The sequence below is a fragment of the Theropithecus gelada genome, chromosome 15 (genome assembly GCF_003255815.1).
Source record: "Theropithecus gelada isolate Dixy chromosome 15, Tgel_1.0, whole genome shotgun sequence".
Lineage (NCBI taxonomy): Eukaryota > Metazoa > Chordata > Mammalia > Primates > Cercopithecidae > Theropithecus > Theropithecus gelada.
In genome coordinates, this window is record NC_037683.1 from 108,275,928 (window position 1) to 108,293,591 (window position 17,664).

General features: G+C 38.3%; 1 protein-coding gene across 2 annotated transcripts in view; it reads left to right on the forward strand.

Annotated features, from left to right (window-relative positions):
• Positions 1-17,664, forward strand: part of LOC112607927 (contactin-associated protein-like 3) — a 236,635-nt gene that overhangs the window by 47,392 nt on the left and 171,579 nt on the right. For both annotated transcript variants that reach the window (XM_025359296.1, XM_025359295.1), the window contains exon 3: positions 12,017-12,210. In XM_025359296.1, the coding sequence (XP_025215081.1) occupies positions 12,017-12,210 (194 nt within the window). The remainder of the gene's footprint in view (positions 1-12,016; positions 12,211-17,664) is intronic.

The following is a 17,664-nucleotide window of genomic DNA, read 5'->3' on the forward strand; positions in this document are numbered from 1 at the left end:
CATGCCTGGTCCCCATTTTTCATAAAATCAAAATTCTTACATATTCCCCTCCTTAGTTTATAGGTCAGAAGCTACACTAAGTTTCCCAATGTGCCTAGATGTTAGATGTGCCAATTTACATGTACAACAAATGACCTGAAAAGTAGAACATTAATACGACAGAAAATATTTTGCCTGAGGATATTGTTTACTAAATTTTTTATCTGTGCATCTTACTAGTTCTTAGAACTAATAAGTCCAATGGCATTCTATTTTTATGCTTTTTTTCCCTCAGATTTGTAGCATATGACAATGTGAATATGTTACAAATGTTGAATGATTCAACTGACTACAGGCCAAAGAAAATAGCATCAAATTATCTATAGCAAAATGCGTTTTGGTTGAAGAAATATGTAGATTTTAAAGAAATTAATCTTATTGTCTCTACTAAAAAATACAGAAAACTAGCCAGGCGAGGTGGCGGGTGCCTGTAGTCCCAGCTACTTGGGAGGCTGAGGCAGGAGAATGGTGTAAACCCAGGAGGCGGAGCTTGCAGTGAGCTGAGATCCGGCCACTGTACCCCAGCCTGGGCGACAGAGCGAGACTCCATCTCAAAAAGAAAAAAAAAAGAAAAGAAATTAATCTTGTTTACTTATGCAAAGAGTATGCTTCAGCAGCACATGTAACTTTGTTTAATTAAAGTTCATCTAAAATAGGTTGTTAGTACTATGACAGGAAGTGGCATTCAAACAAACAAGATATTCATAAGGATGTTAATGTAGATTAGACATGAGAACAAGAAATATTTGGCTGGTCCGACTCTCTTGGGTCACTTTAAAAATTACTTTTTAAATTTTTGAAATTGAGGCATAACTTAAAATACATTTAAATGCATAAAGTGTGCTGTTTGGTTAATATTTACAGATGTATACACCTGTATTACCAGAGCCCAGATCAAGTTACAGATCATTTCATCACCCCCTTACCATTTGTTAATACTTTTTATTCATTATCTAGGCACCTCCCACCTATCACTGTTCTACTTTCTATCATATTATTTAGGTTGGCTTGTGCTTTTGAACTTCAAAAAGAGTCATACAGTACCAGAATCATACAGAAGCTTTTGTATTCAGCTCCGTTTAGTGAGCATAAGGTTTCTGAGATCCATCTGTGTTGTTGCATGGATTTGTGGCACATTCCTTTCTGTTGCTGAGTAGATTTCAGTTGTACTGTTTGTTTATCCATGCTTTTTAAAATGGACACTTATGGCTTGTTTCCAGTATGGATCTATTAGGAATAAATTTCTACAAACATTCTTTTACATCTCTTTTGGGAGTGGAATTTCAGTATGTGAAACTCTTAAGAAACTGTCAAACTATTTTCAAAAGCCCTTGAACACTCCCATTGGCAATGCATATCAATTCCAGTTGCTTCTTATCCTGGTCAACATTTGATGTTAAAAATCATTAACCATTGGGGAAATAGAAGTTAATATCTTAGAGAGATAATATATTCTCTAGGATGGCTAAAACTAAAGATTTACAACACCTGTGCACTATATTACTCATGGCACCACAAACAACATGTGTTTCAGCATATTTGTATCAGTTTCCTTTGCCCCTGAGGCCCACAGGGGCAATGCAATGGGGCACATATGAGTATTACACTAATAGCAGACTTGTATTGCAGCTGAGAAATAATGAGCTTGGGGAATCTACAGTTATAGCAAGTAGTAAGTGAGAAAGCTCTTTGTGTGAAAGAAAATGTAACCTCAGCTCTCAAGGTTACCAGCTGCATAAACAGTCATGAAAAAAATGGTCCGTAAAAGAGCTTTTAGGCCTTTGTAGTCTTAGCACACCCAACAAAACATGTAGGAGTGCAAGCTGCTTAAAGTGGACTGTCTCTCCATACATTATTGTGTATGGATAACATGATCCTATATGGAGATCTTTTAAGAAACCTAGAAATCTAAAAAACACCAACTAATAAGTGAATTTTAGCAAGTTAACAGGATACAAGGTTAATATACAAAAATCAATTCTATTTTTATGTACTAGTAACAATCTGATTATCAAATTAAGAAAACAATTTCATTCACAGTAGCATTAAAAAATAAAATACTTATATGTAGATCTTACAAAAGGTGTACAGGTCCTGTTCATGGAACACTAGAAAACATAGCTATTAGAAAATAAAGAAGACTCAAATAAATGTAGACACACTCTGTTTATAGATTGGAAGAAACTGGAATTGTTCTAATTGTAGTCATCCTAATTGTCATACTTTGTCGGTGGGAATGTAAATGGTGCCACCACCTTGGAGAATAGTTTGGCAGTTTCTTAAAAAGTAAAAGCATGTACTTACCATATAACCCAGCAATTCCACTCCAAAAAATATATGTCCACTCTGAGACTTAAATGTTCATAGCCGCAGGGCGCAGTGGCTCACGCCTGTAATGCCAGCACTTTGGGAGGGCGAGGCGGGCGGATCACCTGAGGTCAGGAGTTCAAGACCAGCCTGGCCAACACGGCGAAACTCCGTGTCCACTAAAAATACAAAAAGTAGCTGGGCGTGGTGGTGCACGCCAGGAATCCCAGCTACTTGGGAAGCTGAGGCAGGAGAATTGCTTGAACCTGGGAGGCGGAGGTTGCAGTGAGTTGAGATTGCACCACTGAACTCCAGCCTGGGCAAACAGAGCAAGACTCCGTCTTAAATATATGTATATATGAATATATATATTCATAGCAACATTATTCGTGGTAGATGATATGGTTTGGCTGTGTCCCCACTCAAATCTCTTGAATTGTAGCTCTCATAATTCCCACGTGTTGTGGAAGGGACCCAGTGGGGGGATAATTGAATCATGGGGGCAGTTTCCCCCATACTGTTCTTGTGGTTGAGAATCAATCTCACAAGGTCTGATAGTTTTGTAAGGGGAAACCCCTTTTGCTTGTCATTCTCTTTTGTTGGCTGCCATGTAAGAGATGCTTTTAGCCTTCTGCCATGGTTGTGAGGCCTCCTCAGCCACGTGCAACTGTGAATCCATTAAACCTTTTTTTCTTTATGAATTACCCAGTCTCAGGTATGTCTTTATCGGCAGTGTGAAAATGGACTAATACAGTAGACAAAAACTAGAAGCAACTCAAATGTCCATCAACTACTGAATGGATAACCACAATGTGGCATATTCATTGAACTGGTTGCCATTTAGTAATAAAATTGAAGAAACTACTGATAGGCCATGATTTATTTATGTAGTTAATTGTTCCTTAATGTTACATACTATTCTTGAGGAATGCCATCCCACTCCTTTCTAGGATTTTCGTGTCACTCTCTTACAATTGCATTCTTCCTTCTAAAAATGTTGTCGTTTCACTCTTTTCCTGTTCAAATAAATCCCGTGCTATATGTGACAGCTCAGCTGTCTGTAATTTTTGGCAAGAAGGTGAGGTTGAATAGGAAAATTCCTGTTTACCAGAGGCAAACAGGAATCACTCAAGAATAAAGGGACACTGTATTCACCATCATATTGCCAACCTCTGCTCTGGCAAGGTGAAGTACATGTCTTTAACATATTCTTCCTGACAAGTATATTTTAAAAGGCACTTTCTATATAAAGCAAACATGAGAGTGAAAAAATGTAGGGAAGACAGAGCATCTAGGAACCTGAAGACTTGAGGAAATTGTAGAGATAGAAAGCAAATTAGTGGTAGCTGTGTCTAACTATAGAGGGTAGCGATGAGGAGGATTGTTGTGGTAGTGAAGTGGTTCTCTTTCTTGATTGTGGTGGGGGTTACGGAGCCTAAACATGTCATACAACTAGACAGACATGTCATTTCCTGGTTTTGATACTGGACTGTAATTTTATAAGATGTAACCATTGGTAGAAAGTAGGTGAAGAGTACACATCACTTCTCGGTACTATCTTTGCCTGTTCATGTGAAGCTATATTTCAGAATAATTTTTTTCTTAAATGACATTTAATTTCTGACTGGCAGTTTAATTTGTGCTTCAAAATGGATTCAAAAGGACTGTGACCAATGATGAAAATGGTAAAATACAACAGTTGGTCCTATTATAACCAGCTCTCTGACCTTAAAGTCAGTGTTAAGGGAGGCATTCCAGAACTTCTGTAGGACATGGTGGAGATTTACCTATTTTCCTTCACATTAATTTTTGCCAACTGGATTTTTTTAGGTTGTCATGTTTTTTCCAAAGAATTCAGTGGGACAAACTTTAGCAGAATTCTAATGCCACACATTTTCCCTGATGTGCACTTGCCTCTAAAAAATATTTGTTTGTTAATAGCAACTTAAACATTATTGTAATGTTTAGAGGACATTCCTTTTACATCATATTTTGATACTATCATATTACATGTAATAATTGATAAATGCATGTCTCTTTTCATACAAGGCTTTCACAGCAATTTCATAAACTATAATTAGTTTAACTACATAATATCTTTAGGAAAAATGTAAATATTACCATCTCTTTTTTTTTTTTAGTAGGAGGTGGGTTAGGGGATTTTGGTTGACTGAGCAGTCAGTCACATACAGATGGGTAATTTGGTATTCACTAAAATAATCACTTCTCAGCATTTCACTCTTGTGTTTCCTTGCATATCAACTGACATTTAATAAGAAAGGAAAATACACGCGTTTAATCACTCCCTGAAGAAAGTAAACACACTACCCGTGGGAAATGGAATACAGTGAGAGGAGCGTAATCAGCCTCAGGGTGCTCTGACTCCATTCCAACCCTCTCCTCATGTGCCCCGTTTGCCCGTCACCCATCACTTTTGCCTCGTTGTGTCTATTCACCAGCTGAAGATAATGGCTTCTTTGCCTGCTCAAGTGATATTTTGAGATGATATGTCTTATCAAATAATTTATTGGATGTATGAAAAATGCACAATGATGGTTTTCTTAAATTATGCAGTTAGTTTCCGAGATGAATGGAACTACACCTACCCAAAATTCAAGATGTAGTGGAGATAAGGGAGAAGGTTATAGGCTGAGTCATTTAACCATTAGGGCCGTTTCTGATATTTTCTGTGAGGGCCAAATGGAGTTGTCAGTGGAGTGCATGTGAGTTTCCACCAATGGCCAGTGGAGCAAGAGCCTGCAAGAGGGAACACTCCCCCAACTTCTGGGGTGATAAAGGATTTCTCACTGTCCCACCAGCCTGCAGAGTAGGTTTCACCATTTTGTTAACTATTCCAGCTGAACATTTCTTACTGACCTCCGATTTCATCTAAGGTGAGCTCCTGCTCACATCTCTCCCTGCAAGGTTCGTATCTCTTTAGATTTTAGGCCAGGTGATTGTTCTGCAAGCTGGACTCTCCAATGCATTTGTAAAAGATCATGAACCTGGGAGGCGGAGGTTGCAGTGAGCTGAGATTGCACCACTGATCTCCAGCCTGGGCTGGAGTTTGTTAATAAGGGAAGAAATAAGGCTCCTTATAGCTTTCTACTTCCTGGGGCAGAAGCCAGAAGCTCCATCCCATAGATTTTGATAAGTTGTACTTTCATTTTCATTCAACTTGAAATACTTCCTAATTTCTCTTTTAGTTTCTTCTTTGATTCATTGATTATGAAGTATGTGTTGTTAGTTTCCTAATATTCCTGGATTTTTCAGAGAAGTCACTATTGTTGATTTCTTATTTTAATCTATTGTATATCACAGAGATATACTTTACATGATTTAAATGATTTTAACTTTGTTGAAACTTGTTTAATGACTTGTTTAATGGTCTATTTTGGTAAAAGTTCCAAATGAACATGTTCTTCTGTTAGGTGGAGCATTCCACAAATATCAATGAATCATATAGGTTGATAGTGATAATTAATACTTCTGAATCCCTATTTTCTGTCTTCTTGTGCAATCAGTTACCAAGACGGGGTACTAGAATCTCCTGTAATTGTAGATTTATTTATTTCATTCAGTTTTACTAGGTTTCGTTTCATGTATTTTGAAACCCTGTTATTAAGTGTTTGCACGTTCAGGATTATGTCCTCAGATGAAAGTACATCTTAATCATTGGGAAATAATTTTCTTTGCCTTTTACAATTTTTGCACTGAAATCTACTTTGTTTAATGGAGCCATTCCAGCTTTTTTTTGACTAGTGTTAGTATAACATATGTTTTTCCATGTGTTTACACTTAGGCTATTGGAGCCCTTTTTATTTAAAGTATGTTTCTTGTAGGCAACATATAGGTGGACCTTGCTTTCTCATCTAATCTGACCATCATTGCCATTTAATAGGAGTGTTTGTACTACTTACCTTTAATATGATTGTTTATATGATTAATTTTAAGTCTAACACCTACTATTTGTTTTTTGTTTATTCTATGTCCATTTTCAAAGGTACTAGGGAGTGTAGATGCATTTTGTAAGATAATACATTTTATAAATTGTTATGTACACTCTGAGATTTTAACCATAATTGCAATTCTTTTTTTATGAACACATTTTTGGTAGGCTGAATGTTCTTTCTGCATCAACCTGCTAAGGTTGAGGGAAATACTGCTGAAATAGAACACGTACACAAAGACAGATTGTGAGGGAGGGTTTCTGTATTTTTTACTTTAAAACAACATAGTTGGAAAAAGACTGTAGTACCTGATTCTATATCTGTGTAGTTAGACCTTTTTTTTCTAAATGAAATTAGACCTCAGTTAAATGTCTGAATTCCCCTCTGCAAAAAGGCAGACCTACTGACAAAAAGCATAGCTGTTTAAAGCCTATAAATCTTAGAAGTGGAATGACGGAGTTTATTTAAAGCCAGCTTCACTTCTCTTCCCTATAAACACACATAATCTCACTGGCGTGTAGGAGCTGTGACAGTCCCTACCTCACGTCTCACCCCTGGTAGTACCTGAAATTTTTAATGTGAATTAAAATGCAATTCGATAAGGAAAAAAAACAAGCATATCTGGATAAAATGACATTTGAAACAATTTGTTATCTTAGTGGGAAGTGTCTCGTGGGGACAAGGTTGATTTAACTATGTGTTTGCTTGATATATAGAAGCCTCTAATAGTGGCTGGCTTGGAACATTTACTTTGTTTACTTATATTTTGTGCCTTGGTACTCATCAAATGTTGAGGAAGGAATAAGATTATGGTGATATGATGATAATGTGATGATGATGATGATTTACCTGTGCATTATTTCCCCTGTAAACAAAGTCAATACATTCTCTGTGACAGTGCTGCCGCTTATGACTAGATACTATAGTCATGGGAATTTTTATTGTTGTTAGTCAGAAACAAGCCTCCAGCTGTGGGGTTTCTACTTTTCTTTCAGAGCCCCTGCCCCAGACAGCGAAATGTAACTTTGACCTGAGGTAAATGCAGAATTATAACAGATATAACTGTATAAAATAGACACATAATCATGCCAAATTATTTGTAACCAAAAAGTACTAAGTGATTGACAAATCATGTGAATATATTCATGGACAGGGATAACAATGAAACATAAGCTGATTTTAAAAATATCTTTCCTCGTGTTTTAATTAGTGATTTTATTTTCTCATCTGTAAGGTGGATACGATAAAGACAACCCACTGAATGCTTTTAGAAATAAAAAAATGATAATATACATGAAAATATCTGGTAGAATTCTGAGCATACAGTATATGCTTCAGTTTCTCACTTCCCCCTTTTCCCTTGTTTTCCATTACGAAATAAGTGGCAAAACTAATAATTTCCTCAGAACTTGAAAACTTAAAAATGGATAAAATGGTATGTAAGATAAATTCTATGTTGTGTGAACATTCAGGGACAAAACAGTTTGCGCAGCTCAGCATCTTCACTGCCTTCACAGCCTTTATAAAAACCAATTACCCTTTAAAAAATAACATCCACTGCCTCAAGCCATATAAAGTGTAAGAGAAAGTTTCCGTTGCTCAGCATATTTTAATCTCATTCCAGTAATGAAACGTGTGTGTCAGAACATATATTACGAATGGAGGGGTTGAGGTTTTCGTAATTCACAGGATCTGTGGGGTAGAATTGTGACACTTTAACTCAGGTGCAGTGTCTTGTCAGAGGCAGGGAAAGGAGGAGGGTGAAGTGGAGAAGAAACGTTTGTGATGGGGGAGAGGCTGAGCTTAGAGAACATAACTGCTTCCCCTGTTTTGTGTACAAAGTTTTGGTGACCATAGACTAGAAGGGACTATGAAAAGACACTTCCAGGTTGAAAAGGAGTCAGTATATGTATAATCTTAACAAATAGAAGACTTTCATTTGTTTTAATTTAAAGAAAACAAAAATTGACTGTGGCATCACATTTGAATAATAATTTAGTTACAAAGTGCTTTAGTGTCAGTTATCCCATTGTCTTTGTTACAGTCTTGTGAGGTGATTTATATGACTTAGTGCTCCCCTCCCCACTTTATGCTTTTCTTTTTTAAACAAAGGACGACATTTTTGTCTCAGAAAGGCTGAGTGACTGGACAATTACCACACGCTAGTTGGGGGTGGAGCCAGCCAACCTCCTTTCTCTATTACCCATAGTGGCCTTCTATACCAACCTTCAAAGCTGCCTTGAACAAAGGCACACAGTCCAGTGCTATCCAGGAGTGTACAGGTCAGTTATGTTGTGTTTCCCACCGTTTCCACTCAGCATTTAATTAAATTGTGTGCACATCTGCTTACCCTTAAAACCCAGCTGGGATTGCAGATTTCCTGAGGCTACAACATCCTGATGAAATTCTTTGCTAATGCCAAAATTTCATTACTTTATCAGTAATGGCTGAAGATATAGCTTATTTGCATTTGAATACTACTTCATCAAAGGTAAAATCAAGTTACTGAAATGAGTCATCTGTTAGCAGAAGTGCAACTGTGAACACCAACAACTAACAAACAGTGAGGGATGCAGAGAAGAGGGATGGCCAGCGGCTCCCGCCTCCTCTATTGGGAACGCACCATCCCAGGGTAGCACACCAGAACCATGTCGACTCATTTTCCTCCTTGTGCTTCTCCACATGTGTTCTCATAGTAATTACTTTTCTAAACCTGGAATGAGAGGGAGTGAAAATACCAAAGAAAGGTTATGAAATACAAGCTGAAGAAGATGCCCTTCATGCTGACTAACCAAGATGAGGGGAAGAACCAAAAATATTGAATAGTTCCTCAAAAGTTTCAGCTCTGTGTATAAAATTCCCAATGTACCACATCCAGCCTAAGATGATGGGTTGGCTATTAGCATCTCCTTCACCTTCTCCCAGGTCTTTTACAGCAACCATAAAATAGGCTGGACCCAGTAACTCATGCCTGTAATCCCAGCACTTTGGGAGGCTGAGGTGGGCAGGAGACAGAGTCCATCCTGGCCAACATGGTGAAACCCTGTCTTTACTAAAAATACTAAAATTAGCCGGGTGTGGTGGCACGTACCTGTAATCCCAGCTACTTGGGTGGCTGAGGCAGGAGAATTGTTTGAACCAGGGAGTCAGAGGTTGCAGTAAGCAGAGATCTGGCCACTGCACTCCAGGCTGGTGACAGAGTGAGACTCCGTCTCAAAAAACAACCCCATAAAATGATAAGAAAAACAGAAAAGGATACACAGTTTCAGTAGTGTTGTACCTAGGACTATTGGCTGCTAGTTAGACCAACCCCAAAAGGATTTCCCACCAATTAAATTTTACATAGTCTTAGGAGAGAACAGTAGATCTGGTCGAGTCAACAGGAAGGACCAGTAGAGAAAACCCCACTGGCACTGCACCGTCAACCCTCTGAAACCCCGGCCTTGCCTGACCAGGAGTAGGAGAGGTTGCCCTGCTGCACAGGGGCTGCTTCCTTAGGCAGCCAGACCTGCTCACTCCCAAACTTCTTTACATCTGTTTTACATTTATTTGAGAACCACCACATCCCATGATTATCATCAAAATAATATGATAAAAATATTTAATCGCACAGGTTCTGGATCCAAAGCTTGTGGGCCACTTGCTAGATGCATAAACATAGGTCAGCAACCCACCATCCATACAGAGGGTAGTAATGAGGCCTTGTCTTTTAAAGGTACATTAGGAATTAAATGCAAAATTTATTTAAAGGGAACTCTTTGCCTGACCCAGAGTTCTCAAATGCTCAATAAATATTCATTGTTAAATTGAGTGATTATAGAAGTGGGTAGGTGGAATTCTGTCACATTCTGAAAAGTTAAGTTGGAAGGAATGAGCAGAGAGCAGAAACTGTGGAAGCAGTTTCCACTGAGGACTGAAGAAGTCCGTGCACTGTCTCTGGCAGGGGCTCACATAAATATTACCATAGATCATCCAAGAATAAATCTTGCCCAATCCAGGAAACCATGTTGCATGAGTGGAGGATGCCCCTGGTCTATAGCAGAACATTCAACTTTGAACAAGAGCTGTGTCCACCTCCTAGCTCTCTGGCTTAAGATACGGAATGTTTTAGTGTCAATCAGATGCACAATGTTTGTTACCAATAATCTTCCATCCTGTCTACTAGATCAAATTCTTGACTCTTCAGGTCAAAACATGGAACAATAAGAAGCAAAACAAAAATAATATATATATATGTGTGTGTGTGTGTACATACATATATATATAAAAAATACAGACTTAAGAGGTGCTTATCGTACATTCAGAGGAAAAAATATTTTTGAACAAAGATTCACTACAAAAATATCTTAGAATCTGACTTCTAACAATCTATAAACTTGGGAATCATAAGGAAACAGTAGTTAAGTGTGGTCCTCCATTCAAATAGATGCCTAATATTTATATTTATTATTTAAATATGAATGTTAAGTAAATATGTTATTTAAATATAAATATTTGTATTTCTCAACACTTCCCCATAATAACTTATGTTAAAGTATAATGTCCTCACTTATTTGTTTTTACTCCTAGCTGTATTCTAGTAATATCAAACATTTTTGGACATGTACTAAAGTACTAAAGACTTTACAAATGAGGACATAATGATAAAACCCCCCAATAATAAAATACACAGTGTAAGTCAATGAATAATATTGAACTGTCTAGAACTTCAGACTTTCTATCAGAGCCTTCAGGTAAGTGGCAGCAGCAGGGAGTTAAAAGTGTGCTGACCCCTCGACTTGGGAATTGTTTATAGAGAGTACTCTCTTTTTCTAGACATTGGTTATTAAAGAAGCTGTGGTTCTGGAGTGTCCCCTAATTCTATTAAACTAGAAAAATAACAAACATCAATAAAACATCAGTGGGCATTCCTATGTTTTCGTTTCAGACGTAGCATTGGTCAGCGCAAAAAGAGCAGATTTTCTGCTGTGCGCGCATCTTCTTCAATACCTGACAGTCTCCTTCTCCTTGTCCAAGATGGACGAGCACTGCGTGAGGCTTGCCCCGGTTTCCCGGCAGTACTGCCAGAGAGAGCAGAGTGCACCAGAACCTGCTTATGACTCACCTTGACCATTTGCCACTCCGTACCTTTTTGTACTTTTTTTTACCAGTGTCTCCTCCACACCCCAGTTCCTCGTAACCATCACTCTCCTCTGTACCTCTGTGAATTAACTTTTTAAAATTCCACATGTAAGTGGGATTGCCTCACAAAGCACTCTATATTTGAATTGTTCTTTAACACATCCATTTCTCCTATGAGACTGTAAGCACTTTGAGTGCAAGGTCAATATATTAACCGTCTTTGTTTTATTAATGCTTAATACTGTACTTCCTACTACTGGAATTGAGTCTCTTGTGTTGGGAAAAGGTAAATCTTGCACAAGGGCTATGAAATACACTAGTTGCAAAAATTGACAGGAATGCTGTATTAGCCACCTGCATTAAACAAACATTTTCTCCGCTCAGTAGGACACTTGCATTCTAAAATGTCGGGGTCATCTAGCTAAATTTGAACACAGTCTAGGGTTCATCCAGCCACCTGTAATTCTTCTATTTTTTCTACTGTAAATCGATTATTTTCTTAATATGTATTCATAATGTTATCGTTTTCTAATCTAGTAACAGCTGTGTTAAATAACTTCTTCCTCTACCGTTTTCCCACTTTTTCTGTTTCAAAAAAGGAGCTGGTGGCTGGACCCCACTTGTGTCAAATAAATACCAATGGCTGCAAATTGACCTTGGAGAGAGAATGGAGGTCACTGCTGTGGCCACCCAAGGAGGATATGGGAGCTCTGACTGGGTGACCAGCTACCTCCTGATGTTCAGTGATGGTGGGAGAAACTGGAAGCAGTATCGCCGAGAAGAAAGCATCTGGGTATGTTTTCTAATAATAATGATTGCCACCTATTGCTGCAAACCTATTAGAAAAACAGAATTTTAAGAGTTACTTTGAAAAAAAATGTTCTAAGTGAAAGTAAGATACCTATTTCATTGAAAGCATCGAAAGACAATCTTGTATTTAATACCATTAAATAGTGTGGAAGTTAAAAAATAATACAAATCATATATAATTTATTTTTTCTTGGTTTGCTTAATGAAGTAATTTAACATTGCCTCTGCATTATTTTAAAGTGGTAGGTTGAATTCATTTATCTTCTCTGATTTGATCTGATATTTTTGAGAGACACTGAAATTTCAAAATGTAATCAATGAGCAGTTTCTGTATGTATGACAAGTACAGGAACACAGACTTTGAACTTGAATAATCGTGTGTCCTTTATTAAGTGGCCAGATTTAGTTTTTCTTGTTTTGTTTTGTTTCGTTTTTGAGATGGAGTTTCACTCTTATTGCCCAGGCTAGAGTGCAGTGGCACGATCTTGGCTCACTGCGACCTCCGCCTCCTAGGTTCAAGCAATTCTCCTGCCTCAGCCTCCTGAATAGCTGGGACTACAGACGTGCACCACCACACTTGGCTAATTTTTTTTTTTTGTATTTTGAGTAGAGACGGGGTTTTGCCATGTTGGCCAGGCTGGTCTCGAACTCCTGAGCTCAGGTCATCCACCTATCTTGGCCTCCCAAAGTGCTGGGATTACAGGAGTGAGTAAATAGACTACAGATCTCTGTGAGATTCTCTGGATTCTGTAAATATCCTCATAACAGTGACATTATTTCTGTTTCTGATTATATGTCAGTGCCTCTTTGGACGGGGTTAGTCACTTTTTGTTTAACTTTTGTAGCTACTTGGGAGGCTGAGGTAGGAGAATCACTTGAACCCGGGAGGCAGAGGTTGTAGTGAGCCGAGATCGCGCCATTGCACTCCAGCCTGGGCAAAAAAGAGAGAAACTCCGTCTCAATAATAATAGTTATTATTATTTATTATATAGTGTTTGGAAGTAACCTGTATCTGTTTAAAATCTTGCTCTGCATTGATTAATAATGTTTAAAATGTTGTGGACAGTTTCCCTGTAAAAGAGATGCTGTAAGAGAAAACTCTAATATAGAGTCTGTGTCGTATTTGTAATTTGGCTCTTTCTTCCTCCTAAAAAAAAATACATCAATGATGGAGGTACTATCAGCATTTTTGTTATCCAGTTAAACAGCTCAGAGGGAAGCCATAGCAAGGCAACACCATCTGCCAATTTTGCTTACTCTGAAAGGTTACTAGCCTGCAGGGAAAGAGCGTAAAGGTTAAGGTTCTTACTAATCCAGAACACTTAAAATAACAGATGTCAACTCTCATGATCTTACCACGTGTAGGAACGTGTTGAGCTTCACAGGAACAAGTGATTTACTTTCCTGGTGCCCCTCACAGTGCGAGCTTCCTTTCACGGCTGCTGTGCTTTCAGCCTTTCATCCCTGCATGTCTATTCTGGGTTGACTTGTGGTTTCCAAAAACGTATGTTGGAATCATAACTCCCAATACCTCAGAATGTGACCTTAATTGGATATAAGGTTTTTAAAAAGGTAATCAAGTTAAAATGTAGTCAGGAGGGTTGACCCTAATCTAATATGACTGGTGTCCTCATCAGGAAGGACCTTTGGACGCAGAGACAGATGTACACACAGGGAACAGTGCAAGGGCACATAGGGAAGCAGCCCTGTGAGGAGGGAGGATTGGAATAATGCATGGACAAGCCACAGAACACCGGAGGCACCAGCAGCTGGGAGATGGGCATGGAACAGATCCCTCCCTAGAGCCTCCAGAGGCAGCATGGCCTGCGGACACCTTGATCTTGGACGTGTGGCATCCATCACTTTAGCTACCTAGTTTGTGGCACTTGGTTACGGCAGTTCTGGAAAACTAGCTCAGCCTCTAAAGCCTAACTGTGCCTAACAGGAGTAGGACATCAGGAAATGTTTCCTGAATGAATGAGTGAAATTCATCCTCTCCCAGGATGCCCTTTTTGAACAACCACACTGAAAATGGTCCTTCCTGGCTCTGCACATCTCTAGGACTTGTTTTGGACTAAAGCAATGATATGTAGTGCTATGAGGGTTCAGGACTCAGCCTTCCACCATTTTGAGCTAAAAGGTTTTTGGGGATAGGGCTTTATCTTTGCATCTCCTTCATCCTGCATCACTGTGACTGGCAAATTGTAACCATTTAACAGCTTCATTTCCTACTCTATGACTAACTATACAGAATTTGCATGGTGAAAAAAATGTTAACGCTACTGACAAGAGAACCCACAAAACAAACCAGAGATGGTTCTCATGAGTGTTTAGTTATGAGTGTTCTCGAAGAGACTTGAGAATGACAGGCCTTGGAGAAAGCATTACCATGTGGGTTGCTGGAAAATAATTCAGGAGATTTTTCAGAAAGCAGAAATGATACAAACAAAGGCATGGATAATGGATGGGATACACAAAAAACAGTGAGGTGTAAGATGTGAAATGGCTGTTCAGACTGAGATAGAGAGAATATGGGGAATTTGCTGAAAGTTGTAAAATTGCAAAGAGAGAGGCTGTCAGATTTGGATTATAAAATACCTATGTAGATATTTGAGTTTCTTTTTTAAAAAAACTTTTATTTTACTTTTCATGGGTGCATAGTAGGTGTATACGTTTATGGGATTCATGAGGTACTTTGATACAGACATGCAGTGCGTAATTATCACATCATATAAAATGGGAGATCCATCCCCTCAAGTATTTATCCTTTGTGTTACAGACAATCCAATTATACACTTTTAGTTATTTTTTAATGTACAGTTAAATTATTATTGACTATAGTCACCTTGTGCTATCAAATACTAGGTCTTATTCATTCTTACTATTTTTTTGTACCCAATAACTATCCCCACCTCCTCCCCAGCCCCCACGCCCCTTCCCTGCCACTGGTAACCATCTTGATTTGTGTTTCTTGAACTGCTACATCAGCACCTCAGGGACATATTCTCCATTTGTTCATTCATTCATTCATTCATTCATTCATTCTTTTAGTAAATAAGCAAATAATTATGGTAGAGGTTAGTAATATACTCTTGGGAAATGTGAGTTGAGTCATAATTATCATATTCTTCACTAGGCATGTCCCTTCTGTCTAGCATTTTTCCTATCAAAGCTACTTTTCTAGAAATCAAGTTCACTAATTGATTATCTCTTAAAAAGATGGGCTGATATTGGCTGTCCTCCAGTCTTATCATTGCTGCCTTAGCAATAAATTACATCTCTTATTAGAGTTTCTGCCCTTTACCAAGACATTAACTTTAGATATGAATGGATGATATTAAAATAACTTGATTTATTTTTGATACCTAAAATATTAATACCCTTGATTAATGAAAATTATGTTTTTATAAGCTTATTATCTTTCCTAGCACATTATTATCGCTATTATTATTATCTTTTCCTGACCACAGCTACCTCCCCTGCCCTCAGGGTCATCGTATTAACCTTCCTGTACCAGGAGAACAGAATGCATTTCCAGCTCTCTCCTAGGGATAGTGTTGCTTCTGCTTTTATGTTAAGGACACATTAAAAATTCATTCTGCAGCCTTATGTATTTCTTGGATGCTCTTCTTCTATCTTTTTATGGCTTTTTTTTTTTTTTTTGGTCTGGGTTTACCCATTGTCTATGCTAATGTTTTCTATTGTTAAAGATCCACAGTTGCTTATCTGCAATTTTTAATTCTAAAAGCAAAGTTATTAAAATGGCGAACCCCAAGCAGACACAAATTTATTTAGCAGCAAAACCTGAATGTACTGACTTTGGGGCTATTTGAATTTTTTAGTTACTCTGCTTAATGTGAATATTTGTATGTTTTATTGCAAAAATAGTAACGTGATTACCACCTAGTCACTAATATCTGGTGTATACACAGTATGACCTTTCTAGTATATGAAATGAATCTGAATCTAAAGCAAATCTGATACCACGGCTTTCGATAAGAGATTGTGCAGCTGTCGTATCAATCACTGACATTTGATTATCTGAATAGATTAATATATTAGTCCACATTCGTACTAATTACATGCTTCACATTGACTGCTTCAAGGGCTGGACTGAGTTTGTGTTGAGAAATACCCAAGAAAACTAGAAATAACTGCCAGATTTATGGAATCTTCAGAGTAGTAAAAGCCCTGTTCAAAAGAGAGAATCCCTGTTACTTAAAACAGGAATACATGAATCTTTTCTGAGTAGCAGAACAAGCTTCATTATGTATTATACTTTCAGTTAACAAAATGTATTTCAGGACACAGACTCAGTTGAAGTGAATAATCTCATCTGCTACATCATTTTAAAAGATGCCATTACTCAAACAAGGTCAAAAGAATAAACAACAGAAGAAAAGAGGGAAGATAAAAGATAATTTTCTGGGAGAACCACACACTATTTTTTTTGTAGTAGTAGTAATATGAATTGCCTTAAAAAACCACCTGACCTAATAAGAACAGATGTTCTTACTGCAGTGGAAGAGGGGAGCACTCTGTAAGCAGACATGGCCAGCCCAGCCGAGAGAGCCCCCTTTGCTGACTACCTCCACGAACATGGGCGCCTACAGTGCCGCCCAAGTGCCAGAGCAGGAGTGAGTCCCGGCAGTGCGTACCAGCTCCTAGTCCTGCTGTAGCAATGACTACAAGCTGAAACGACACCTCTGCTGTTGGCTTAAAACAACACACATGTATTACTTACAGTTTTGGAAGTGAAGAGTCCAAAGTTGGTCTTACCAGGCCAAAATCAAGGTGTCAGTAGGGCTGTGTTCTTTCTGGAGGCACTAGGGGAATAAAATGTCATTGGCCCCTCCCCCCCCCAGCTTCTAGAAGGCACCTACACTCCTTGGTCCATGAGCCTTTTCCTGTATCTTCAAAGGCAGCAAGTACAAACTGAATCCTGCTCTTATTGAATCACTTTGACCCAACACACCTTCCTCCCTCTTCCACTTTTAAGGAAACCTGTGATTACATTGGGCTCACCTGGAGAATCCAGGGCACTCTCATTATTTCCAGCTCAACTGATTGGCATCTTTAATTCCCATCTACAACTTTAGTTTATCCTTGCCATATAACACAACATATTCACAGCTTCCAGGAGTTAGACGTAGGCATCTTTGGGGACCATTATTCTGCTGATTACAAAATACATCAGGTTCAAACATTTAGCAGGTGAGAGTTAACACCTTCCTTATTACTATCACAAAATGTAGAAAAGCAGTGAATAAATCATCGGGAAGTTTGCAGCTTATTTGGCTGTCTCCACAACTGCCTTTCATGCCCAGAATGTTTCTAAAAGGAGAGTCTCTCCCAGTTATCTACACCCATCCTGCCCTTGTAAAGTCACCTGGAAAACTGCAGCTATTTTTCAGAAATCCCTGTTTCCATTATACAG